Genomic DNA, 26,188 nt, shown 5'->3' with positions numbered 1-26,188 from the left:
CGCTCCGGCGCCTCCAAAGCGCTGGCTTCCAGTCTGCCAGCGCGCTGGCGCTCGAATGGGGGGAGGGAGAAGGAGACGAGTGTAAAAGGTTAATTCCCTCCAGTCTTTCCGATCCCTGGTTTACCTGTGGCTAGGCAGGTGACACTGCAGGGTGGTGCAGACTCCCTCATCGCCCGAACTGCATCCACATCTGGGGTGTGCCCTACATATTCTCCTTCACGTTTCTGGTGAAGCCTGAAACCACCCTTGACCAAAAACTTACCCTCAACTTCCCCCAAATTATTTCCCTTTATTTCCAGATAGTGGGGTGAAGGGGCAAGTTAGGTGGAAGAAAATTTGAGATCATATCCTTGAGCTTCCTTTGCCTATATTTTATGCCTGCCGGGAGGATGGTGATTCTTAGCGAAAAAAACAAACAAACAAACAAACAAAAACAGAAAACAAGAGCTTGTTTTCATGGCAGGGCTGTGTAAGGGAAAAGCAGGCTTGCTGTCTCCTTCCCCAAAAAGGCTTAACGCCTGGCCAGACAAGAACTGCTCAGATCTCAGAGCATTGCAGTTGCTATGGCCTGGGAATTCATCCTACAGAGACACTCTGGTTCCTTGTGTGTGTGTTTTAAGAGGAAGAGAGAGACTAAAGAAAAGTTTGTTAGTGCTAGCATTTATAATGAGGCAAGTCACAGTCTCCCTTCAGAAACTCTTTTTTGCCCGTTTATTATAATTGCATGGTCAAGGTTTATATCTTTGAAACAAGTCTGGTGGGTGGTAAGCAGCAGCGGGGGAATCTCTTGGGACAGTGAACCTGGATTGACAGTCTTGGTGTGGAGAAAAACACATCTAGGTCCATGGACTGACACCTATTATCGTTTCTTTTTTCACGTTCTTAGATCCACTACTATGTGTTGGGTGCTTCCAACACATCTGATTATTATATGCCTCACAGAGTCAATTTCCAGATTAAATCTTAAGTCATTGTGCAATACGCCGTTGATTTTACCTTTCAGCATAAGGTAGGTAATTAAACAAAGGTCTTGATGTAATCAAAGTGTAGGTTGCTTTAACCTAACTGAGAAAAGGCCCAGCTCCTTTTCTTCAATCATCAGGCTAGGGACCCTGGCTCACGCCTGTAATCCCAGCATTTTAAGAGGCCAAAGTGGAAGGATTGCTTGAGTCCAGAAGTTTGAGATCTGCCTGGGCAACATAGTGAAACCTCATCTCCACAAAAAAATTTAAAAAGTAGGCGAGTGTGGTTGTGTGCCTCTGTATTCCCAGCTATTCAGGAGGCTGAGGTGGGAGGATGGCCTGAGCCCAGGATGTTGAGGTTGCTGTGAGCTGCGACTGTGCCACAGCACTGCAGCCTGAGTGACAGGGCACGACCCTGACTCAAAAACCAAAATTAAAGTCATCAAACTCAACTGACCCTAAGCATTGTGACTGGATTTGCAACTAAAGACCTGACAATTTAAGTTTGGCTGTTAAAAAATAAAGTAAAATTTATCATGGGGCTTAGGAGCAGTCTCAAAGTGATAACCAATACAGGATTCCTTATTCTTCTGCTAGCTATGCTAAAAAGGCTTCAGTTAAATTCATGGAACAGCATGAGGTTGAGCCCTTCATCCTGAAGGGTGCCTGGAGGGTGTACTAGAAATTGTCAGGGATTATGTTATAATCCCCATCTAGGGTGGGGAGGAAATGCCTTTTGTCTTTCACATTCTTACTCTGCATGCCCAAGTCCACACGACAGGCTTTGTTAATTTGTAAAATGATGATCTCATATACCATTCCAGGAAGTATTTATCCCAGTGGGATCCTTGGCCATGTGAACATGACGAACACCAGATACTGGATCCTGGGTGCACGTGGCAGGGTATTCAGAACACTACTGGGGGAGGTGGGCAAGTTAGTGACATGCCTACATAGTGCAGTTAGATTAAAGACTAGTAATCCCAGTAACGTGTTCTATTTATTGTGTCTTTTAACCCTCTTCTTTCAAATATCTCCCTTTTTGTGTGACAATATTTATTGCCATCATTTTTGTGTTGTGACTTTTTGTTTGTCAGGACTGGCCAACTGCATGAAAGATAGCTTACTGTAAGCTTATAAAAATACAAATATATGTGCACTCAATGTAATATAATACATGCACACATACACATATATAGCAATTATATATGTGTAGAGAGAGACCAGTTGCTACATGCCAGATGCTTTGTATGGGGTATCTTATTTATCCGCAGCATCTTTGTGAAGCAAGTGATATTATCTCCATTTTATAGTTGAGAAAATGGAAGCTCTCAGAACTTCATTGGTTTGTCCCAGGCCACACAGCTTGCACGTGATATTGCTGGGGCCAGAATCCAGGACTGACTGACTCTTCAGCTCCTATCCTCCCCACCCCATGCCACACTGCCTGTTTCACAAGTCCAAATTGCTTGATAATAAAATGCAACAACAGAGAAGGCTCACTGGGGAAAAGTTGAGATGGTGGGTTGGTTCGTTACAGAACGCGAAGGAGAATTACGTGAATGCCTTTGGAAGGAAGTATTCTTGCTGCTTGCACTTCTGTTTCTGTTGAGTGTCTGCATGATAATAGAAAGTAAAACATACACTGAGAGACAACAGCTGGATTCAAAAGTCTGTGGCTCAGGTGGACAAAACATTCTTGTTCCTTGACACCCAGTAAGTCTGATGTGCATGGGTGTGTTGTGTCTTCAGAATCTAAGTTTACCTTCCACCATCTTGACTTTACCAATTGTACTTTTCTGCCTGAGACACTCATTCTTGCTATATCATATCTCTGTAAGGCAGAGACAAGATCAATGAGATCTTTAGTTGTGTGCCAGTGATAAGGAATGCTCTAGAAGGGCTTTCCCAGTGTGACACTACATAGTCAGAGATGCCTCTTGCCCTTGGGGAGCTTGCTTTAACTGCATAGATTGGATGTTGGCAGTGAGGCAGTCAGAAGAGAAGGAGCTGTAATTGGTAAGGAAATCAGGTTTGGAGTTTTAGAAACCACCTTTTGCAAGCATTACGAATTCCCGATAGAGGACTATTTTCTGTAAGTCTGTCCAGCTGTGTGTTTGCCTACAAAGTATAAAGTAATAGTGTTTTTCTCCGTTATTGAAGCTGGACATGTAGCTTAGTGCTGCCTCCTGACCTTCACTTATCAAAGTACATTACCTGGTACATTGGCAATTCACTTTGGCTGTTTGCGCAGGTGTGGAATGATCTGGTAGGGCTGAAGTTCTGAATCATGTCAACACTTGGTGCCGAATTCAAGCAGAACTTTAAATTGGAGCTGATATTATATCCAAAAGATTTTCTCTTTTCTTTGTATCTTAGCTCTATAATCCTAGAATGTGGAAGCTGTAAGGGAGCATCAAAAATACTGATTTAGCACCCTATATTTTTTGGTTGAGAGAAAAAAATACTCTAACTGGGGAAGTGACTCCTTTTTCATGTTTACAAATGAACCTGCATTGAGCACCCTTTCTAAGTGAGACACTGCCCTGGGCAGTGGGAACCCAGGACTGAATTGGGATTTGGATCTTGCCGTGGAGGTACAATTTATATCGTATGTAAAATGAGCATGACCATTACCAGTGCTGGTTGGGTTTCACTCGCTCACATGGAGTCTGTGGAGGAATGTACTCTACTTACAGTAATACACAAAATATGATTGATGTTAAAATCTTTCAAAGACCTGAAGCAACTGGCTATTAGTCTGAGAGTCAGAGGGAAAAAAAAAAACACTTTCAAATCTGAGAATGATATACATTAGCCTCGGTAGAGAAAGCGATTTCTAATTAGAAGACTGGGGAGTGCAGAAACCGTACTGGAATGCAGGAGTCCTGACCGACCCCGAGAGTTATCGTTACAGTCAAAATGCACATAATGGAACTGAGCTCTCTCATCTAAACTGTCTATCAAGGCATATGTTTGAATCTTCCTCAAATCCAGTCCAAAACAAACAAACGTCTAGTGTAAATAAACTACACAAGTGAGTCAAGTTAGAAAAAAAAAAGAAAAAAAAAATCCTTGTAAATGGGATTTAAGGACTACCTTAAGTTGGGAGAGGGAAAAAGGGAGACTTAAAAAGGCATATATCCACCAACTGCCTGCATTACATGTTTTAGTGTGACTAAAAGTCTATCAAGTGCGATATGGTAAGCACAGGTAATGCTGTATTTTCCGGGGCGGTTTGCAGACAGTCCTTTTCTCTGGCTATGCTCGTATTGGGTAGGAGAAGATTGGTGTGAGCTTCTGGGCTGGCTCTATCAGGTGGTCTTTGTCCTTTCTGCACTGCAGACCAGAATGTGGGGACATCACACTTTAACTTTGCAGGCAATTATATCCAAGAAGATGAGAGGAGAAGCCTCTTTGGAGGCTGCGTAAGGCAGCTAGCAAATTCATTTTGTGCTCAGCTGGTCCTTTATAAAGCGTATAAACTTTAAGTGCCTTAAATAAAGATCTTTTTTTGGTTGGTTTATTTTTTGGTGACAGGAAATAGGCACATTATCACACCATTACTATTCAGGGGCTGGTATGAATTGAGTGACTTTTCCTTGTGCTTATTTTCCAGTAAGCACTAGTATTCTCTTGGTTTTCTTTCCCTAAGCCGGCCTGGCAAATTCTGGTGATGTCAGGTCACCGCAAGAAGTGCCCAGGTTATCTCAGAGCTTTGGGCATGTATCCAATGATCACTTGGAGCTGACTCAGTCTGGATCATTAGACGAAGATATGTCTGTTTGACAGAATGGTAACGGGAGCCATAATAGGAATCAACATGGTCCCCAAAGTTGAATCCTCATTTAGCTTAGCAGAAGGCTGGGCTTTGTGGTGTAGCAGCAACAGCTGCTAAGCTTTGATTATTTAGGAATAAGGGCGAGATCATGAATAAATACTGGCCTTGCCCCAGTGTTTGTGTTTGTCAAATACCAAAAAATAAAATAGGAATCCTAAATTGGCTTGCATGCTGCCACCTGGCTTTCCTACCACTTTCATTTCTAGCATGAATTCAAGAGGAGAGGAGCGTGGGCAGAGGTTATAACGTGGGAGGAACCTGGTAGATATCAGTGAGTACAGGCAGGACTTAGGGCTATACAGAGGTGGGGTTCACTGATACTTAGGCTGTTGACTCAAAGTAATAGTGAGCAATAGTGATCTCAGATCAGTGAGCAATAGCTATCTCACTGTTCTTGAGAGGTGTTAAAGGCCATTAGAAGATTTTCTTGTCTGTATCCTGGCTTTGGAGATGACAGATGTTTGCAGTGGTGGGAAAGTTGTGCTCAGAGAGATCTCAAGCAAGTGTGGGACTGAGCAGGTTATGGGTGGGGATCAGGACCCTGCCCTGTGGCTTCATACTTAAAAATTATACCTAAGACTTTGTGCTAAACAAAAATAAAAACAAGAAAAGTAAGGGGGCACTCAGTAAGCTAAGTCATAGCAAGGCTCATTATCTAATCTTTATATACTTTTCTATTTGTTCCTCTGCTGTCAGAACTGCAGTGTGGCTCTGTTGCTTGGCGCCCTTGCAAATCTATCTGTTTCAGGAAAAGGAACATGAGTTTAATGGATTTAGGAGAGAGGAGAGGAGTGAGTCCAAGAGTCCTGGAATCAAATGAGAACAGCTGTGGATTCAATGGAGCTTTAGTTCTGAGAGCCCAGAGGGGAGGAATAAGCAAGTGGATGCTATTATTAATCATTGATATTGTTATCACTGGCCCTTATTTATTGAGTACGTGTCTTCGACAGTGGTTAAATACCTTCTACAAATGATCTCAGTAAATCCGACAAGTCTGTAAGGTAGTAGCATTGGCCCCATCGTACAGGTAATGGAATGAGGTTTGAGAAATCTAATGGTCATGCAGTTGGCAGCTGCTGGAGAGAGGTTTTAAATCTAGGTCAGTGTGGCTTTGTGCACATTGCTTTTTCTGCAAGTTGTTGGTAGGCGATAGGTCACCTTAATTTATCAGAATTTTGTTTTCTGTAAAGGGAATGACTTTACTTAAGAGTTGAACATTCTCTTTCCAGAAATTTAATGAGCAGTTCTGCACAGTGGTGGTGCTTGGAAGTTTAGCCAAAACTACTGGTTATGAAGTGAGAGCAACCTGTGTGTGGGTTGAATGAAAAGGGTGTGCAGTCATTAGTAAGCATTTTCCTATGGTGTGACTCTGACGGGCGATGGTGCCATGGCTAAGATGGAAAGATACCCCTGCAAATTGGAATGTTATAAATAGGGAATGGATGCTTTGCTTTCCTGCTACTTGGGTCATTTTGAAAAATATTTGTTTAGTGAGTAACCATGTGATGTGGGTTCTGCTTAGCAATGTAGTGTCAACTCACTTATCCCGAGAACTTGAGGACTTTTTAGGGTCTTCTTTGCTGTCAGCCTAATTGTTTGTATAGGATAAGTGCATGGGCTTGTACCATCTGTTATTAGGATTTCCTTTGTTCACTTTTCATTTCAGGTCTCTTAGAAACTGGTTTAACTCCATGATTCGAGGGGTGTCAGAGGTCACGTGATTGTGTGTGGTTTATCATAGTCACTGGTGGCACCCGCTTAAGTAAGCTTTTAAACATCACCTCGTAGGTTGTAGAGACTGAGTAAACTAGGAAAATGCAAAGGGTGAGAGGAAATTATTTAATCATTTGTCCTGGAAAACAGGTTGGAATCCTGATCTCTCAGATAACCTTTGGGACAAGACCACTGTTTGATTTCATTCTCTATCTGACCAGGTCAGCTTACCCAGGATTAGGAGAGGCAGGAGTGTTGGGAAGGAAGAAAGAGATTCTAAGGCAAAGGGTAAAAAGTCCCCAGAATAATTTAGCTGGATATTTTTGTTAATCTGTTTTGTGATGGTATTTAAAAAATACCCAAGAATGGGTCATTTATAAAGAAAAGAGGTTTATTTCACTCATCGTTCTGTGGGCTGTACAAGAAGCATGGAGTTAACATCCATTTGGCTTCTGGTAAGGCCTCAGGAAGCTTTTAGTCATGGCAGAAGGGAAGGGCGGCTGATGTGTCACATGTTGAGAGACAGAGCAAGAGAGAGGGAAGGAAGTGCTAGGCCCTTTAAGCAACCAACTCTGGTAGCAATTAGCAGAGAACTCGGTTATCACCAACAGGACAGTTCCTAGCCATTCACAAGGGGTCTACCTCATGACCCAAACACCTCTCAAGAGGCTCCACCTCCAACACTGAGGATCACATTTCCACATGGGATTTGGAGGGGACACACACCTAACTATAGCATGATTCAATCTTTGCAATTCCTTTATGTGTGGAAGTCCATGACCCTTTTCTCCTCTTGGGTTTAAACCTTGCAGACCTGGTCAAGGAAAAATAACAAAATGGACAAGGTTTGTGTGCGTTTCCTCATTTGGAATGCTCAGGGCTAATGTTGTTTTTCCATTTCAGCTTCTCAAAGACAATATGCTAGTCATCTTTGTGTTTCTGGCTCAATATCCTGACACATAGTGGTTAAGCAATAAATGATGACTGAATTTCAGAAGGATCTTGACTTAAACTAACTGTTCATGCATTCTAGACAAGTTAGAGGGTAGTTGGAGCTAGAGTTATGTCTCAGTACTTTGAACTGAAACTGAAGGGTAGTTGAGTTATTAAGAGAGAACAATTTAAACTTAAGTTGGCAGACTAGGAGAACTAGTGAGTGTAGAATTTTCTTTATGTGTCATTCCAATTCAATTCTCTTTGTTTACAGTATTTATGTATAGTTAAAACTAATGCGTGTGTACCTGCTTGTGTTCTGCTTTTATTAGTGTAGCTATTTGCTGTTGTCTTACAGAGATTTATTTATATTTTATCTATTTCATACAATTTATGGGGCATCTATTAAATGTTAAGCATTGCTAGACTCAGGGTATATGATAGTGAAATGTTATTCATGGTCTTTCCTTCTTGGATTTCATAGAGGGGGTGATTCTTAATAAGAACCAGCCATTTAAAGAACAGAAGGAAGAGTATGCCAGGAGGAGGGAACTGTATGTGGAATGGCCCAGAGGGAGGAAAGAGCCTACGTGTTCAGAGAATAGAAAGAAGGTTATAGTGATTGAAGCTGAAAAGGCAGGCAGGGGCCATATGATAGAAGATTCTTTAAGGAATCAGGACATCACTCAGAGTGCAGTGGGAAGCAGAGTAATAATATGACTTGAATGCAATTAAAAAAAAAAAAAAACACCTCACTGGCAGGTCTGTGGAGAATGGATTAGAGAAGGGGAGCATAGAAGCTGGAGGCCAGTTAGCACCTTGTACAATAATTCAGGGTAGAGATGATGGTGATAGGGTGGTGAAAATGACGATGGGGATTACTAGATAGAAATTTTGGAGAGAGTTTACTGATGGTGAGATAGGAGGGAGCAAGTGATACTGAAAGAAAGTGGTGATCAAGGCTGATTCCTAGGTTCCTATGTTGAGCAGTCTATGGTAGTCTGATTACTTTGAAAAGGAAGGCTTGGGAGCAGCGAGTCAAGCAGGGAGGCCTTAAGTTTGGATGCGTACTGAATAAGTTTGAGGTGCCTATGATGCATGTCAGTTCAAGCCTTTGTGGCTGCCACTTTTTAATAGCTCTGTCCCCTCCAGTTGGCACTGTGTTGAGCCATTCTACTGTTGGATGTTTGGCTTGCTGTCTCTTTGATCTTCCACTGCAAGTAGCACTAATGAAGTTGTCTCTGTACAAACCAATTGATTTTTCCTTTTGGGTTGTTTCCCCAAGATGTGTTCCTCAAAGTGGCATTGCTGGGTCAAAGGAAGTGAATGAACAGTTTTATGGCTTTTGCTGTACATTGCCAGATTGTAGTCCAGAATAACGGAATTAATTTAGAATGCCACCAGCCAACTATAAATGTGCTTTCTAGCCTACAAGCCTTTGAGCATTGGAGTTTATCACTTCAAATTATTTATGCTGCTTTAATATAGATGTGTGAGGGTCCTTGGTTGTGCAAATTTGAATTTCAGTAGTTCCTAGGGATGTCAAACATTGATCCACAAGATGATCTCCTTTGTAATTATGTACTCATGTAGCACTCTGTCATAACTATTAAGTACAAGTAATGTTAGTCACATTTGCATGAATTCTTTATATACATTTTTAGTTTTATAAGCATTTATTAGCAGTGTATGTCATATTTTTACATTCTACTTTTAATAGTATTATATTTAATAACACAAAAGTTGAGATTTATGTTTTTATTTTTGAGACAGAGTCTCGCTGTGTCACCCAGGCTGGAGTGCAGGTGATGTGATCTCGGCTCACTGCAACCTCTGCCTCCCAGGTTGAAGCGATTCTCTGGTCTTAGCCTCCTGAGTAGCTGGGATTACAGCATGCACCACCATGTGCTAATTACTGTACTTTTAGTAGAGACGGGGTTTCACCATATTGGCCATGCTGGTCTCAAATTGACCTCAAGTGATCCTCCCACCTTGGCCTCCCAAAGTGCTGAGATTACAGGCATGAGCCACCACACCCAGCTGAGATTTATATTTTTAAACCCGTTTTCTTTTTTGTGTCTGAGAATATTTTCATTTTGTTGATGCTGTTCATTTTAAGAGAAATTGATCCATTTTCAGGTGCAATAAACTATTCTGATAACTTGGAATTTCCTTTTTTTTTTTTGAGACAGAATCTTGCTCCGTTGCCAGGTGCCAGACTGGAGTGCAGTGGCGCAATCTCGGCTCACTGCAGACTCCACCTTCTGGGTTCAAGCAATTCTCCTGCCTCAGCCTCCTGAGTAGCTGGGGTTACAGGCATGCGCCACCATGCCTAGCTAATTTTTGTATTTTTAGTAGAGACGGGGTTTCACCATGTTGGCCAGGATGGTCTCGATCTCCTGACCTTGTGATCCGCCCGCCTTGGTCTCCCAAAGTGCTAGGATTACAGGCGTGAGCCACCACACCCGCAAACTTGGAATTTTCTATGTGATCTTTTAAATGTTGGGTTTGTTGACTTTTTGGACTTTAGTGTCATATTTGTGATAAGAACTACGTTAGTGTGTTCTGCAAGATACTAATATACATTGCATGAGAAAAGGGTTGTATAATCAAATATGTTTGGGGAGTGCTAGGTTCAACTAACTGGGTCATCATTTCTGGCAGCTCTCCTGCAGGGCCTGCTGGGGCCTTCAATAGGTTAATATTAATTGTGCCTTTCTGACAGAAGGCTCTAATCAGGAGCACTTTCTAAACTTTTAGACCAGGGGCTAGTAAACTTTGCCTGTGAAAGGCCAGATGGTATTATATTTTCAGCTTTATGCATCATGTGGTTTCTGCTCTAACTACTTAATTCTGCGTTTGAATGGTGAGAGCAACCCTAGGCAATACCTAAGAGATTGGGTGTGGCTGTGTCCCAATAAAGCTTTATTTGTGGACACTAAAATTTGATTTTCATATGATTGTTGTATGTCACGAAATACTAGTATTCGATTTTTTAAAAATATTTAAAATGGTATAAAAAACTATTTAAAATGGTATAAAAAACTATTGTAATATTTTTAAAAAACTAACTATTCTTAGCTTGTGAGCAATACAGAGACAGGCAGGTGCTGGAACTTATTCTTTTAAAGTTTTTATTTATTTATTTAAATCTGCTGTGTCACTCAGGCTGGAGTTCAGTGGTATGATGACAGCTCACTGTAGCCTCAACCTCCTGACCTCGAGTGATCCTCCTGCCTCACTCAGCCTCCTGAGTAGCTGGAACACCACGATACCTGGCTCCTTTTTTTAAATTTTTTTTTTTTTTGTAGTGACAAGGTCCCCCTATTTTCCCCGGGTTGGTCTCAAATTCCTAGGCTCAAGCAATCGTCTCCCCTTGGCCTCCCATGTGCATTCTTTTTTTAGGCCATAGAATCATTAATATCTCATGGGACTAGATCAGGGAAACTCACTTAATGTGGGAATGTGGGAAATGCTTCCTTAAATTCTGCTCCAGTTATCTAAAGTGTACTTATTAATTCTAAATCCTTTCTGCTCTCTGTGTTTTCTCATTTGCTATAACCAAGTTTTTATTTTAAATGTTTTGAAAATGCCAGTGGGCCCATGTTTTTCTCTTAACACTTTACTGTGCAGTCTGTATTTTTTGTTTTGTTGTATGCTCTGTCCAGGACAGTTTGTTTCAGATTATAGCTTTTAAAAATCTGAAGTCTTTGATACACTGCTCAGGAACTGAATATTTGCATTTTAATTGGGGTGTTTTGAAAGACTGTCTTGGCCAGCACTTTAGGAGACTAAGGCATGTGGATCACTTGAGGTCAGGAGTTCAAGACCAGCCTGGTCAACATGGTGAAACCCCATCTCTACTAAAAATACAAAAATTAGCCAGGCATGGTGGCACACATCTGTAATCCTAGCTACTGGGGAGGCTGAGGCATGAGAATTACGTAAATCTAGGAAGCAGCGGTTGCAGTGAGCCAAGATTGTGCCACTACACTCCAGCCTGGGTGACAAAGCGAGACTCTGTCTCAAAAAAACTAAAAAAAAAAAAGTGAAAAAAAGAGGATTTTCCATTACTGGTTAGAACATCTAAAAAATAAAATAAAATAAAACTAAAGGATTGTAAAAATACAGTCCATTGTTAAGTTGGTGAGAGTGATAATTAAAATAACATTTATGGAATGCTTACTATGTGTCAGACAAGTTCTGCCTGCTTTATCTGTATTAACAATTCATTCTCAAAACACTGTTTTAAGAGTAGATATTGTTAATTAACTCCTTTATACTAATGAGGAAGCAGAGATGCAAAAGTGAGCCGTTTGCCAAGGCCACCCAGAATTAAGGATAAAAAAACCCCGACATGTTTTTCTACTCACACACAAGGCTCAACACACTACCTTTGACACCAGATTCTCCAGTGGATACCAACTGAGTGCCCTCTAATTCAAGTCAGTTCTGACACTATCTACCTGGAGGTAGTATCGGATCCCACAGTTTAAAGACTGTCCCAGAGGACTGCTCCCAATGACTGATGTCAAACACAAGCCGCAGGTTATTTTGCCTGTGCTTCAGTTTGACTGACTATAAATCAAGGTTCCCACAACCCCTTCCTCAGGTTTGACTAATTTGCTAGAGCGGCTCACAGAACTCAGGGATACACTTACTCAGCCTCCCGAGTAGCTGGGACTACAGGTGTGTACCACCACACCCAGCTCCAGTTTCTTAATATAATAAAGGATATGAATGAACAGCTAGATGGAAGAGATGCATAGAGCAAAGTGTATGGAAAGGGGCATGAAACTTCCATACCCTCTCTGGGTGTGCCACCCTGCAAGAACCTCCAGGTGTTCAGCTGCCCAGAAGCTCTCCAAACCCCAGTCCTTTTGGGGTTTTATGGAGGCTTCCTTACTGAGACATGATTGATTATATTACTAGCCATTGGTGATCAGCTCAACCTTCAGCCCTTCTCCCCTTCACTGAGGTTGGAAGTGCGGTTGAAAGTCCCAACCCTCTAATCATACCTTGGCCTTTCTTGTGACCAGTCTCTATGCTGAAGCTATCTAGCAGCCCCTAGCCACTAATCATCTCATTAGCATACAAAAAACATTCTTATCTCTGGAGATTTTAAGGCTTTAGGGTTGTGCCCCAGAAACCAGGGACAGAGACCAAATATGTATTTATTATATCACAATATCACCCCTAGCTAGTTCCTGGTGGATCTGGGCTGCTTGGCACACTATAGGCTAAAATAGTAATGGGTTTTATTTATGCGTGATTTTAAATTTTATTTTATTTTAATATTTAAAGATGGGGTTTCACCATTTTGGCCAGGATGGTCTCTATCTCTTGACCTCAAGATCCGCCTGCCTCAGCCTCCCAAAGTGCTGGGATTGCAGGCGTGAGCCACCGCACCCAGCTTATGCGTGCTTTTATGCTGGAGTTGCTGCACTGGCTGTAGTCATTGGTTTTGCCTTGGTTCACATGCTTTTCCGTAAAGTCCTTAGTGAGCACCGAGTAGCATTCCTTCTGTATCTTTCCTCCTGTCTTGCATGGAATGCCAATTCGTTTACTACTTACTGACTAAATAAATGGGTAGCCTACTCATGGCTTCTTCATGTATGCAGAAGTCTTGGTTAAGGAGACGGAAGGAGATGAGGTTCTGTGACTCCAGGACTGAGTGCTGCTGAGAGTACACTCTCCTGCATTGCAGGTTCCAGGGAAAACAGCACCTGGGTTAAGTCTTGCCTGCCTTTTCTTTTTTTCCAGTGTCCCCTGAGCTTGCCTCCTCTGGTCCTGCAGTCAGCACATTCCAGCCTTGGCATCCTCTATGTTCACCAGCTTTAAAAATGGTCCCTGCTTTTGCCTTAGCAACAGAAGACTTTTTTAAATCAGAAAGGATAGTACAAAATGCGGGAGTTGACCAAATTTATGCAACATGACTGGGAACCGTTCTGTCTGTGATTCGTGGAGGCTCTGTCCTTGAAACTTTCCTCTTTGTGCATTCCTTTCCCCCTCTCCCTGCCACCCCTCCGGCGTGAAATCTGCAGGATTCTGAGCAGCCAGTGTCTTGATATTACACATTCAATGTGATGCTCAAAATAAAATGATCAGAAATTCTGGAAGGTCCAGCTCTGCCTGGCTTTTGCCTTTTGATCATCTGTTATCATGTTTTATATTCATGATCTCAGGAATAACTTGCTTGCATTATTATCTCTACAGTCACTGGGTTTCCTCTTCAAAATATTAGTTTTATGCAGCATTAAAAAAACTCTATAGCAAACTCATAGGCAGTCTTCCTGCCTGCCCGTTATGAATAGAAAAAAAGTTTATCACTGCCTTGTCTTTGCTCATTTTCCATTAAAAATTATTAGAATTTGATAGGGAACAAGAATGACAAAAATATGTTGTAAACATCAGCTGTGAGGAATCTTTTGTTTGTTTGAAGGATGAGGTCATGGAGTAAGAATTGTTAAAGAATAAATAGGCATCGACATTCTGACATATCTTTGCAAATCTGGGTGTTTCTTGTCCTTAGTCAGGCCCATCTCTGTGTCCTAGAATAGACGTGACAACAGGACAGGTGTGATGTGGCCCACCAGGGTGAACGCGGAGGCCCAGGGAGTCTTCACAGTTGGTTATTTAGAGCTACCTCCTCCCTCTTTTGAAATTTGTTTTGTTCTGAGTTTACCTTTTAATCATTCAGTGGGCATTTATGGTGCTCATAAGTCCTGTACAGTTTGGGAAGGCACACTGATATTTGCCTCATTTATCCATTGTTGGTGAAATAAATGTCCTGGATAGATGAAATTTTCCCAATAACTCATGTTTCAACTAGGATGGAGCATAGATAATTTCTAGAGGATAATCTTATTATGCTGTTTATAATTCTAATCACCAAGTTAGTATTACCTTTTTTAAAGAAATAAGAGGGAAGGCTGGGTACAGTGGCTCATACCTAGAATTCCGGCACTTGTGGGGCTAAGGTGGCAGGAACCCTTGAGGCCAGGAGTTTGAGATCAGGCTGGGCAACATAGTAAGACCCTGCCCCCACCAAAAAAAAAAAAAAAAGGAAAGAAATGAGAAGGGAATGTTTTAACTCTTTGATATATTTGCTTGTCACCTTAAGCACCCTGCAGAGTGTAATTCTTGTAAGCCATTTGTAGTTCTGTTAAAAAAGAGTGATGTCCTGAGGGTCTTTGGAGGTGAAATGAAGTATTTGCCCTTTTTCTGGAGGGTATAAGACCAGACTGCTTTATCTCTTGAGTATTTGTGGCTACATTGTGAAGGCTTCCGGTTTTCTCCTGCTCCCTTTTAAACCTGTGGTCATCTTTAGCAACCTTTTCTATGACCACTTTTAATACGCTGATTCTAATTATTTATGATCTATAAGTCCATTCATTCATTTATTCAACTAACACTTGTCAGATATTATCGTGAAATGGGTCCTTGAGGGCTTGGATAGCACCAGTAAATGAAATAGACCTGATCCTTCTCCTCATGGAGCTTGTGATCCACAGGGGAAGACATGCTAAACAGAAAAATGTGTAAGTACAAAATTATGGTAGCCACACTTGGGGTGGGGGGAAAGGGAATGAGGGGATCTTGTGAAACTTGTTTTCATTAGTGGAGAGGCAGTCAGGGATGGCATTCCAGAGAAAGTCATATCTCTGTTAAAGACTTTGCCTTTCATCTAAGTCATGTGGGAAGTGATTGAGAGTTTTAAGCAGGGGATGAAAGGATGGATTTGGTGTGTGAGTTAGAGTGGGCGTCAAGAAAGGAAGCCAAGATCTCAGTACTCATTGCTAAACTCTCAGAGGTCTGATGATTCTGTGAGTGAGCCTCTGCTCTCTGTATTTTTTAAAATATTTCTTTCGACTGCATTATGCAGGTGTTGACAGACTTTTTCTATAAAGGGCTGGATAGTATATTATCCAGCATATAGTATATATAGTGTATTCTATAAAGGGCTGGATAATATTTTAAGTTTGGAGGCTATAAAGTATCTTTTGCAACTATCCAACTCTGCCACTATAGCATGAAAGCAGCCATAGTCAATACCTACATGAATGGCTGAATTCTAATCGTGTTTATAATAACAACTGGCATGTAGGATTTAGTTTGCTGACCCCTGGTTTGAAGGATGCTTTGCTTCTTATTTCCATGATCTTCATTATTGAGGTACCTGTTCAAGGGAGAAAAGGATCTTATTTCTATGATCTTCATTATTGAGGTAGTTGTGCAAGGGAGGAAATGCAATCTATTTGGTTGTCCCTGGCCTTGAGCTGCTTATAATCATTATGGGAAGATAAGTATATATACACTATGAGGCCATCAGCAAACATCACAGGACAATATGTAATTAGGCACCAATGTGATGAACAGAAACAGGAAATGTGATGAAGAGTACACTCATCTACTTGGAATCTGGGTGTCTAGAAATAGTTTTAAAGGCTTCACAGGAAACGTGGAACTTGACAGATATAATTGCAAACACTTAGAGGGTTAGAGGTGAATACAACCTAGTCCGACTTGCAAAGTTTAGTAATGCAGTGTTAGAAGATGAACAAAAGCAAATCACAGAACACTGTGTGTAGACAGTCCCCATTGGGTATGTAAGACAAAACAAAAATCCATGGGAACAGCCAATTTAAGGTATGCATGCGTGTATGTATATATTATGTGTAAATGCTCAGAAAAGGGTCTGGAAACATGTGCACCAAAATTAACAGTGAATCTCTCTGGAGATGAGTAGATTTGAACAGAGACTTAAATGTTTTACTCTATATTTCTTAATTGTTAGAATTATTACATGAATATTTATTTTCATCATAAAAAATACTAATTAATACCTGGCAATCTTAAAACAATGTGCGAGATTGGTTAAGAGGCTTAGAGAGTGGTGCAGGGAATGCAACTGGGCGGTCTCCAAAATGTGTCTCAGAATCAGAGAGTAGAGCCCTTAGTTCAGGGTGTCCAGAACTTGGATGAGCATCAGAATCACTTGGAAAGCTGAAAAAGAAAATGCACCAAAGCTAAAACCAAATAAACTCCTGGCCCTATTGCAGACCCATAATGATCTTAGATGATGGGGCTGGGATATTAATTTTTTAAAAAGCTTCCCAGGTAATTTTGATGCTGCCTTTGAGACCTGAGGCTTTGGGGAGCCTCTGGTCTAGTTTATCCAACTCTGTACAAATGAAGGAATTAAGGATCTTGACCAGGTAATACTCAGCCTCAGATCTTCTGGCTCCCACCTTCTTGCACTTTTTAGTGATTGTGTCCCCTGATTCAGGTGTTTTCCTAGCATTAGCTTTGGGTGGCATCTCAACTTGCTGTCCTGTTATACAGAAAGCTTTTTTTTTTTTTTTTAAGCAGAGTTTCACTTTTGTTGCCCAGACTGGAGTCCAATGGTGTGATCTCGGCTCTCTGCGATCTCTGCCTCCCAGGTTCAAGCAATTCTCATGCCTCAGCCTCCCAAGTATCTGGGATTACAGGCATGCGCCACCATGCCTGGCCAATTTTGTATTTCTAGTAGAGAAGGGGTTTCTCCATGTTGGTCAGGTTTGTCTAGAATTCCTTGACCTCAGGTGATCTGCCCGCCTTGACCTCTCAAAAGTGTTGAGATTACAGGTGTGAGCCACTACGCCTGGCCGAAATCATTCTTAAATGCCATTTTTGAATGAGATCCACCTCACCCCCATTACCTATTGCTTCACTCCCAGATCAACATTGGGAATGATTTTTACAGTGTTTTAATTTTCTCAGAAATCAGAGGATTGCCACCAGGCTAGTGGGAAAAGCCCTAGTGTTAGATCATGAGTTGACTAAAAGGCCCAGGAAAATGGCTTTTCTCAAGTGCCATCTGAGTCTCTCTAAAGAGAAAGGGACATTGCCAACTCTTCCTCTCAGCAGGGTTTCAATCAGGCAAAAGAACCCATGAGCAGTCCCTCCAGCTTTGTAGCACAGATTGGGTTAACTGTTTACTTCAGAATTGGAAAAGGCTTTTGAGGTCCCTCTGGTTCAGTGATTTTCAGACTTGTTTTAAGAATAAACCTCCTGCAAATGAATTCTTACTTGGAAAGCCCCATTAGCAAATTGGTAAAGTGGAGCTGCTTAGTTTAGGCAGAGATGGGGGGCTTGGAGCCTACCTCCACCCCTCTCTGGTCCAAGGGGCATCCTGAGAACTGTGTTCTGTCCAGTGCTCTCTTAAGGTCTATTTGAAAACCACTCATTTCTTTCTTTTTCCCCTTCTTTAAGTAATCATTTACCAAATTCAGCTGACCTGAGCCCTCAAATCTGTCACCTTCTCTCCATTTCCACATCTGCTACCCTAGTCCTAGTCACCATCACCTTCCATGTTGGCTTTCACCTTCTAGCTGGGTTTTCTCGTTTATTCTCCCCATACCCCTTTCACACTCTGCTCTGAAGCAGATGGCTTTTTTATTCACAGATGCATTTATATGCCTCTTCCTCCCATTTGTCATGTAAACATTTAATGACTTCTGATTGCATTTTGAATTAAGATCAGCATATGGAACCTCTTCAGATGTAACTGTGGCCACTCTGTTGCATCTTGAGATAGAGCCACAAGCTTTTTAGCTCCTGTGCTGAGCTTCCTTCTGCTTCACACTTTCGCCGTGGTGTTCCCTCTGCCTAACCCCTCTTCACTGTCCAGTGAAGAGTGGTTAACTCTTGCCTGGAGTTAATTTCTGCTTCACTATCTTTATGAGCTATATCCAAAACATTTCTCTAACTTCCCTGAGCTAGGAAACACGTGTTAAATTCCCTCATAAGATTCTGTATTTCTCTTTCTCAGTAGTGATCTCAATTCTAATTGAGAAATTACTGGTGTATTCTTTTTTGTTTGTTTGTCCCAGCCTAGAATGTAAACTTCAGAAGGGCTGGAATAAGGTTCTCAAGGTTCTGTCCGCAGTCCATGGCATGGTGTCTTGCACACACCTATTAGGTCTTCAATAAGTATTTGCCTAATGAATTCATAGTGTCTAGTTTTTGCACAAATCTCATTTCTAGTGTTCAGCCCAGGCACGACTGCGGAGGGATCATTGTTTGTTGGCTCTGCTTGTGGGAGCTGGAATTGTCTCTTGTTATATGAGGTAATTTAAAGGTCTGTTTTTCGAGACACATTGTCTAAAGTGGGTTACCTAATATGATACAGTTTAAACGGTCGAGTTTTGCTTTAATTAGAAACTTGATCTGTTATTCCAAAAGAGCAAAGAGCTCTAAAATCCACTGAAAGTCTGAGAAAGAGTGTGGGGGCTGTGGAATTTGGAGGTGGGTTTTATGTACGGCTAACAAAATCTCTTTGGTAACTCAGTAATCAGGGTTTCCTACTTCAGTTTTAGAAGTGCATGTTTAGGGGGAAATACAGAAAGCTGTAGGAAGCCTACCCCAACTCCACACCCAAATACACACATACTTGCTATTCATGACCTCCTGTGCTCGTTTTGCAGAGCCACCCTCATGTGTGTGTGTGGGTGTGTCTGACTGCTCATCCTCCCACACAGGTAGGGAGACTGACTTAGATCACACAGCACATCAGAGTGATGATATTCATCACTGACCACCATCCCCTGCCCAGATCTTGGGTTCAGTTCTCTTCTTTCATTAATTGAAGTGTAATAACCTGCCATTTGGGTTACTAATACAGCTTTCAAACTTTCAGAACACTGCAGCTATCTAAAACTGCTTTTGCATGTAGACACTACAGGGAGTACAGAGCAGAGCCACTTTTGCAACCTGTTGGGTTGGGTCTTTAGTGGAGAGATAGGGTCTAATCTTGTTGTTGGTATTCTTTTTTTTGTTTTGTTTTTTTGACGTGGAGTCTCACTCTGTCATCCCAGGCTGGAGTACAGTGGCTCGATCTTGGCTCACTGCAACCTCCGCCTCCCAGGCTCAAGAAATTCTCCCACCCCAGCCTCCTGAGTAGCTGGGATTATAGGTGCATGCCACCACATCTGGCTAATTTTTGTAGTTTTAGTAGAGATGGGGTTTCACCATGTTGACTAGGCTGGTCTTGAACTCCTGACCTCAAATGATCTGCCCACCTTGGCTTTCTGAAGTTTTGGGATTACAGGCGTGAGCCACTGTGCCTGGCTGGTATTCTTGACAACTGTAACTTGGGCTCCACAGGATGGGTCCTTTTATCCAGTGCATCTGCTGTGCTCAGAAAAAGGTGGCTGGGGCTTATTTTGCCAATAGAAGAAATAAGAAAAGGAAAGGTAAAGTTAGAAGGGAAAGGGGAAGACGTTACAGAATTGATCATGAAGCAGGAGGTTTTTTTCAGGCTCCATTATGAGGTTAAGTTTCTTAACAAGAAAATTAATAACTGTCCTTTTTTGTGGGGGGAGGGTCTCTACAGAAAAAGTGAATGTACCCTCATAAACTGAAAATTAGTTTTCAATATTGACATTTAACTAGATGAGCAGCTCTGGGATAGGGGATGGGACTTCCAGGGAAATACTTTTGATTCAACTAGTTAAATTTTGGGGTGGGAGAGAATTGAACCTTGAATTAAGTGTCAAGGTGCTAAAAAGACAGACACTTTCTGATCACTATGAAAAAAATTCTGATTTATTCTCTTAGTCACTGGTATAGCAGCCAATTTAGAAGGAATTTGTCCTGCTGGGTAGCTGATAGTTTGAGGCAGCCATGATTTTCTTGACACATAAACTTCATAAAGGATTGTGAAAACTGTTGGAGCTTCTCAATATTCATTAATGCAGAAAAACTTTCTCAATATTCTCCCGCCTCTCTTCTCAGAAGAACCTCAGGATTTAGTCCCACAAATATAATTTCCTTTCCCCTAAGTGCCTGTTGACTCCCTCTTGCTGGGTCTAGCTTTCTGCTTCCTCTCCTGGGTGACTGCAGGCCTATGCTTTCCTAGCTATGGTCTTCAGAGGCTGAACAAACAGAGTGTGAATCCAAAAGCATCAACTCTGTTGTTTAAAGCACATTACAAAAATGCCAAGGGCCTGCCTCCGTTTTGAAAAATAAAAGTGAAAAGTTTAGCTTCATGTAGGCAAACTGTCTGAAAAAATTATGCCATGACTATCGGGTAATGCCAAGCAGGCGGTGTGGTGCTGTGGAAGTGGCAACTTGAATGTATGCCTTCCTGGGTCTCAGTTGCTTTGTCCTAGCATCTCGAAATGGCAGCTTAACACTGGGGTTGGGGAAAGGAAGACAACTACTAAGCAAATTATTTTCTTGTTGCATTTGGATTTTGACTAGTATCTAACTTTTTTTTTTTTTTTTTGAGGTGGAGTTTTGCTCTTTTCACCCAGGCTGGAGTGCAATGGCATGATCTCAGCTCACTGTAACATCCACTTCCTAGGTTCAAGCGATTCTCATGCCTTAGCTTCCTGAGTAGCTGGGATTACAAGCATGTACCACCATGCCTGATTAATTATGTATTTTTAGCAGAGGTGGATTTCATCATGTTGGCCAGGCTGGTCTCAAACTCCTGACCTCAGGTGATCTGCATGCCTCAGCCTCCCAAAGTGCTGGGGTTACAGGTGTGAACCACTGCACCCAGCCATATATAACATTTTAAATCTCAGCTACAACATGTTTTCACACACATATTCTCAACTCATTTTTATAATCAATTTGAGAGGCATTGTCAGTTTCATTTTACAAATGGAAAATAAGGAAATAGAGACAAAGGTCAGGCACTAAAACCAAGGCATCACAGCCAGTAGGTCAAGCACTAGGGTGGGATCTAAGTCTTTGTTTCTCTTTTTCTTCTATGTTGCAGCAGTGCTGTCATGAGGATGCAGTCCTGGTGAGATCTTTAACAGGAATGATGATGGTGGTGCTGGAATTGTTGGCCCTTTTTCTCCTCTGCTCCTATGTAACATCTACTTGTTTTTTTTCTTTTCCCTATCCCTGCCCTTCTGTTTCTTTCAGCTTGGATTCCTTAGCACCACCACAGCTCAGCCAGAGCAGAAGCCCTCAAATCTCATTGGCACATACCGCCATGTTGACCATGCCACCGGCCAGGTGCTAACCTGTGACAAGTGTCCAGCAGGAACCTATGTCTCTGAGCATTGTACCAACACAAGCCTGCGCGTCTGCAGCCGTTGCCCTGCGGGGACCTTTACCAGGCATGAGAATGGCATAGAGAAATGCCATGACTGTAGTCAGCCATGCCCATGGCCAATGATTGAGAAATTACCTTGTGCTGCCTTGACTGACCGAGAATGCACTTGCCCACCTGGCATGTTCCAGTCTAACGCTACCTGTGCCCCCCATACGGTGTGTCCCGTGGGTTGGGGTGTGCGGAAGAAAGGGACAGAGACTGAGGATGTGCGGTGTAAGCAGTGTGCTCGGGGTACCTTCTCAGATGTGCCTTCTAGTGTGATGAAATGCAGAGCCTACACAGACTGTCTGAGTCAGAACCTGGTGGTGATCAAGCCGGGGACCAAGGAGGCAGACAACCTCTGCGGCACACTCCCGCCCTTCTCCAGCTCCACCTCACCTTCCCCTGGCACAGCCATCTTTTCTGCCTCTGAGCACATGGAATCCCATGAAGTCCCTTCCTCCACTTATGTTCCCAAAGGTAACTTAACCTCATGAATTATTTATTTGAGGAAGGCTTTGAGCCCAGTGGAGGTACCAAGAGTGGGCTTGTACCAAAGATGTTTTCTCCATTTTGTATATTCCAAAGTCACCCTTGGAGAAGAGGCCTTCACATGGTGGCTAATTAAATCTGGCTTCTTTGGACTTATTAGAAACATTTAGACTCAGAAATTTTCTATTAGGGGAGATGAAATATCTAAAAATTAGGTCACATCAAGCTATAAAATATGAACCGAGAGAAACAAGGACAGCGTGTGACATTATGTAAGTCACTTAACCTCTTCAGGCCTCGGTTTCAAACTTGTCAAGCAAATGAATGATTTAGATGTTAAGGTTCCTTCCAGATTAAAAGTTTTCCAACATGGAGTCAGTCCCAGGCAGACACAGCCAGGAGCAGAGAAACAGGGAGAAAGGGAGAAAATACCATTACATCTGGAAGTGAGGGATGGATTTTGAATCCAGGCGGGGCAAAGAATGGGAAGGAAAGTTAAAAGCATCAGGAAATAAGCAAATTCATGTCAGATTGAAGGTAACTAGCACTCATGTCTGGAAAATAATAACTATTTCTTACCAATGATTTTAACTTTACCCTTTGTATCAATTATTCAAGCTTTCCATCAGAACCTCAAGGAGAATATAAAATTTAACCTTATTTTTAAATACTTTTTGAGTGAATATAATTTTCATGAGATGATGACCAACTTGAGTTGTTCCTCCTACTGTACTCTCATGCATGATTACATTTAGCCTTCATGATAACCCTGTGAAGAGAGCCTTTTTACAACTGCCAATTGAAATGAATAAACAGACTCCAAGAGCTCAGATGGCCACTCCAGCTTTCTTTAGGCCAAGTCCTGTCTCTTGGGACTCAAAATTCCCATCTCTCATACTTCTTAATGAAGATTACTTGTGGAGGCTTCTCTGAAAGAAGTCCACTAAGCTACCAGCCAAAATCTTGTTTAATTTATTGATAATAGATGCTTTTATTCACTGACCTGTCCCACCAAGTCTTTCACTAGTCAAATTTGCATTTAAATTATTTTCTTTTTCTTAGTCATATTCTCAGTTTTACCACTGCATCATGAAATAGTCAAAAGATGGGAGAAGGAGGATGGACAAAAGTATTAAATTTGAACTCATTCTCTGAAAACTCAGAATAAGAGTTGACTAGATCTCTGCACATAAATGTGTCTGCTCAGTATGTGAAGTACAGGAGAAGCTGCTGTCAAGCTCAGATGTTGGATCCTTAAGGATGCCCTTGGTTTTGGTGTAAGAAAGTGAGTTTAGTTCCATTTTTACCTTCTACGTGAAGGTGCTGTTAGGGCCTTTATGAAAATGTGCAACATAATTTATTCTTAAGGCCCAAAGGTCATCTCATCTTTGATTATCTGGCCTAACTTGGAGATGACCAGGGAGAGGAGGGAATTTATAGATCCCCAAATATGGAAAAGCTCTTCCCCCCTCCTTACTCTTTTTTCTAGGCATGAACTCAACAGAATCCAACTCTTCTGCCTCTGTTAGACCAAAGGTATCAAGTAGCATCCAGGAAGGGACAGTCCCTGACAACACAAGCTCAGCAAGGGGGAAGGAAGACATGAACAAGACCCTCCCAAACCTTCAGGTAGTCAACCACCAGCAAGGCCCCCACCACAGACACATTTTGAAGCTGCTGCCGTCCATGGAGGCCACTGGCGGCGAGAAGTCCAGCACGCCCATCAAGGGCTCCAAGAGGGGACATCCTAGACAGAATCTACACAAGCATTTTGACATCAATGAGCATTTGCCCTGGATGATTGTGCTTTTCCTGCTGCTGGTGCTTGTGGTGATTGTAGTGTGCAGTATCCGGAAAAGCTCAAGGACTCTGAAAAAGGGACCCCGGCAGGATCCCAGTGCCATTGTGGAAAAGGCAGGGCTGAAGAAAGCCATGACGCCAGCCCAGAACCGGGAGAAGTGGATCTACTACTGCAATGGCCATGGTGAGCCTTCTCTCTTTTCTCCTTGCTCACAGATCTCTCTGCCACTTTTTCCGTAGTCCCTGTTTTCTGAAGGAATGGGAATGCATAGTTTGTGGAATCTCTTTCATAGACCAGACACTGCTTAATCTAGTCGTGTTACAGAAAAAGAGATTGACCGTCTCATTAGAAGTAATGCATTCACAGAGAATAATCTCTCTTCCCCCTTTTCCCCTTGGCACCTTTAAAACAGAAGAATGCTGCAGAATCAGAGACTGAGTGACCCTTAGGGACTTTGTTTGACCTTGTCATTTAACAAATGAGAAATTTGAATTCAGAGAAGTTTGGCAACATTGATCCAAACAAGAGGCTAGTTGTTTTTTCAGGACAGATGGGACGAGACTCCTGGCTGCTGGAGCACTTGCTTTTCCTATACATTAGACTGTGAAGCAAATGAAGGGGGCAAAACCCAGCTTGTCATAAGTTTGTCTTTTTCAATCAGAATCTTGCTTTTAGATTCCTGACAATTTCCTCATATATATATATATAATTTTTTTTTTCCCCAGTTAAGTTTTTAGGATTCCATGTCTATCAGGAGGGTAGGATGGTCGTTTGGATTGTAGATCCCAAAAGCAGAATATGTCGGTCATCATCTGAGGCTCAGCATTGCATCTCTTCCCTGGTAGTCAGCCTGTGTTGAATGCAAGCTAGAATATTTTGACCTTTCCTCTTTTGAGGACAAAAAATAGCTTGCAGAATTTGTCCCAGAGCTAAGTTTGATCTGAAGACTGCAGTTTTTAGGACTGTGCAGTAACTTCCCTTTCTTTAAATCCTAAATGAAACTTCAGCCCAGTTTTGATAACCCCATTCAGGTGTGTTGTCTCCCCTCAAAGAGAAAGGGGTATATCTACTTTTCTAGAAAGCAGTTTGGCTTTTTGTAGTCTTACAAATATGTATACCATTTGGCATGGCAATTCCATTCTTGTGAATCTATCATAAAAGTATCATCAGAAATACTGAAACAAAGATGTAAGCACAAAGATCTTAAACTTTTAACTCAGTGTCATGTCTCATAGAAATCGAAAATAACAGAGGGACAGTTTTAGAGGAATAACTTAAGTAAATTAGAATGTTTTTTATTTTAGCCAGGAAATCTAGGTTAAAGAAAAAAAAAAACCACCAACCTACATACTTTATAGGATATAATTCCAACTGTCTTAAAACTTATGAATAAGACTGAATGGCAATCAGCCAAAATGACAATTTTTTTCCCCCAGCGTGGTGGGTGGGATTTATGTGTGGGTTTCTTTTTCTTTTTTCTTTTTTCTTTATTAGTTTTCTGTACTTTCTCCAAGCTTTCTGTACTAAGTACATGCTACTTCTATAATGAAAAATTTAGATAAAGTTAAAAAAAACTTGCAACTCATTTTGCTTCCCCTTGTTGATTTGTGTAATTCAAGCTTGTCCAATCCATCACCCAGGATAGCTTTGAATGTGGCCCAACACAAATTCATAAGCTTTCTTAAAACATTATGAGTTTTGTTTTAAAGCTTATCAGCTATTGTTGGTGTATTTTATGTGGCCCAAGACAATTCTTCTTCCGCTGTGTCTCAGGGGAGCCAAAAGATAATGTAAATGATCAAAAGTCAAGTGAAAGTTGGACAGAGGCAAACATCCTATTTGGGTCCTATCAGACTAAGCCTACGTAAACTTGAATAAGACGATTATTTACTAGAAGCCTGTCTGGGGAAAGCTTCAATTCCCCGCTTCTTTTCAATTAAAAAAAAAAAATCTTTTTATTTGCACATAATTCCAAACTTTTGAAAAGTTGCTACAACAGTACAAAGAATACCTATATACCCCTGCCCACATTTACCTATTATTAAGATGTTGCTCTTTTGCTTTATAATTTGCTCTCTCTACATAAAAAATATACCTACAGGTCCAGGCACGGTTGCTCATGCCTGTAACCCCAACACTTTGGGAGGCTGAGACATGCAGATCACCTGAGCCCAGGAGTTTGAGACCAGCCTGGCTAACATGGTAAAACCCTGTATCTACAAAAATACAAAAATTAACCAGATGTGGTGGTGCATGTCTATAGTCCCTCCTTACTTGGGAGGCTGGGGCAGGAGAATCACTGGAAACTGGGAGGTGGAGGTTGCATTGAGCCATGCCACTGTATTCCAGCT

General features: G+C 41.7%; 1 protein-coding gene across 1 annotated transcript in view; it reads left to right on the top strand.

Moving 5' to 3' along the window:
* Positions 1-26,188, top strand: part of TNFRSF21 (TNF receptor superfamily member 21) — a 72,974-nt gene that overhangs the window by 1,118 nt on the left and 45,668 nt on the right. Inside the window, exons 2-3 of the mRNA XM_010333979.3 lie at positions 21,373-22,024; positions 23,526-24,020. Coding sequence (XP_010332281.2) covers positions 21,373-22,024; positions 23,526-24,020 — 1,147 coding nt within the window. The remainder of the gene's footprint in view (positions 1-21,372; positions 22,025-23,525; positions 24,021-26,188) is intronic.

The sequence above is a fragment of the Saimiri boliviensis genome, chromosome 4 (genome assembly GCF_048565385.1).
Source record: "Saimiri boliviensis isolate mSaiBol1 chromosome 4, mSaiBol1.pri, whole genome shotgun sequence".
Lineage (NCBI taxonomy): Eukaryota > Metazoa > Chordata > Mammalia > Primates > Cebidae > Saimiri > Saimiri boliviensis.
This window is presented reverse-complemented; position numbering and strand designations above follow the sequence as displayed.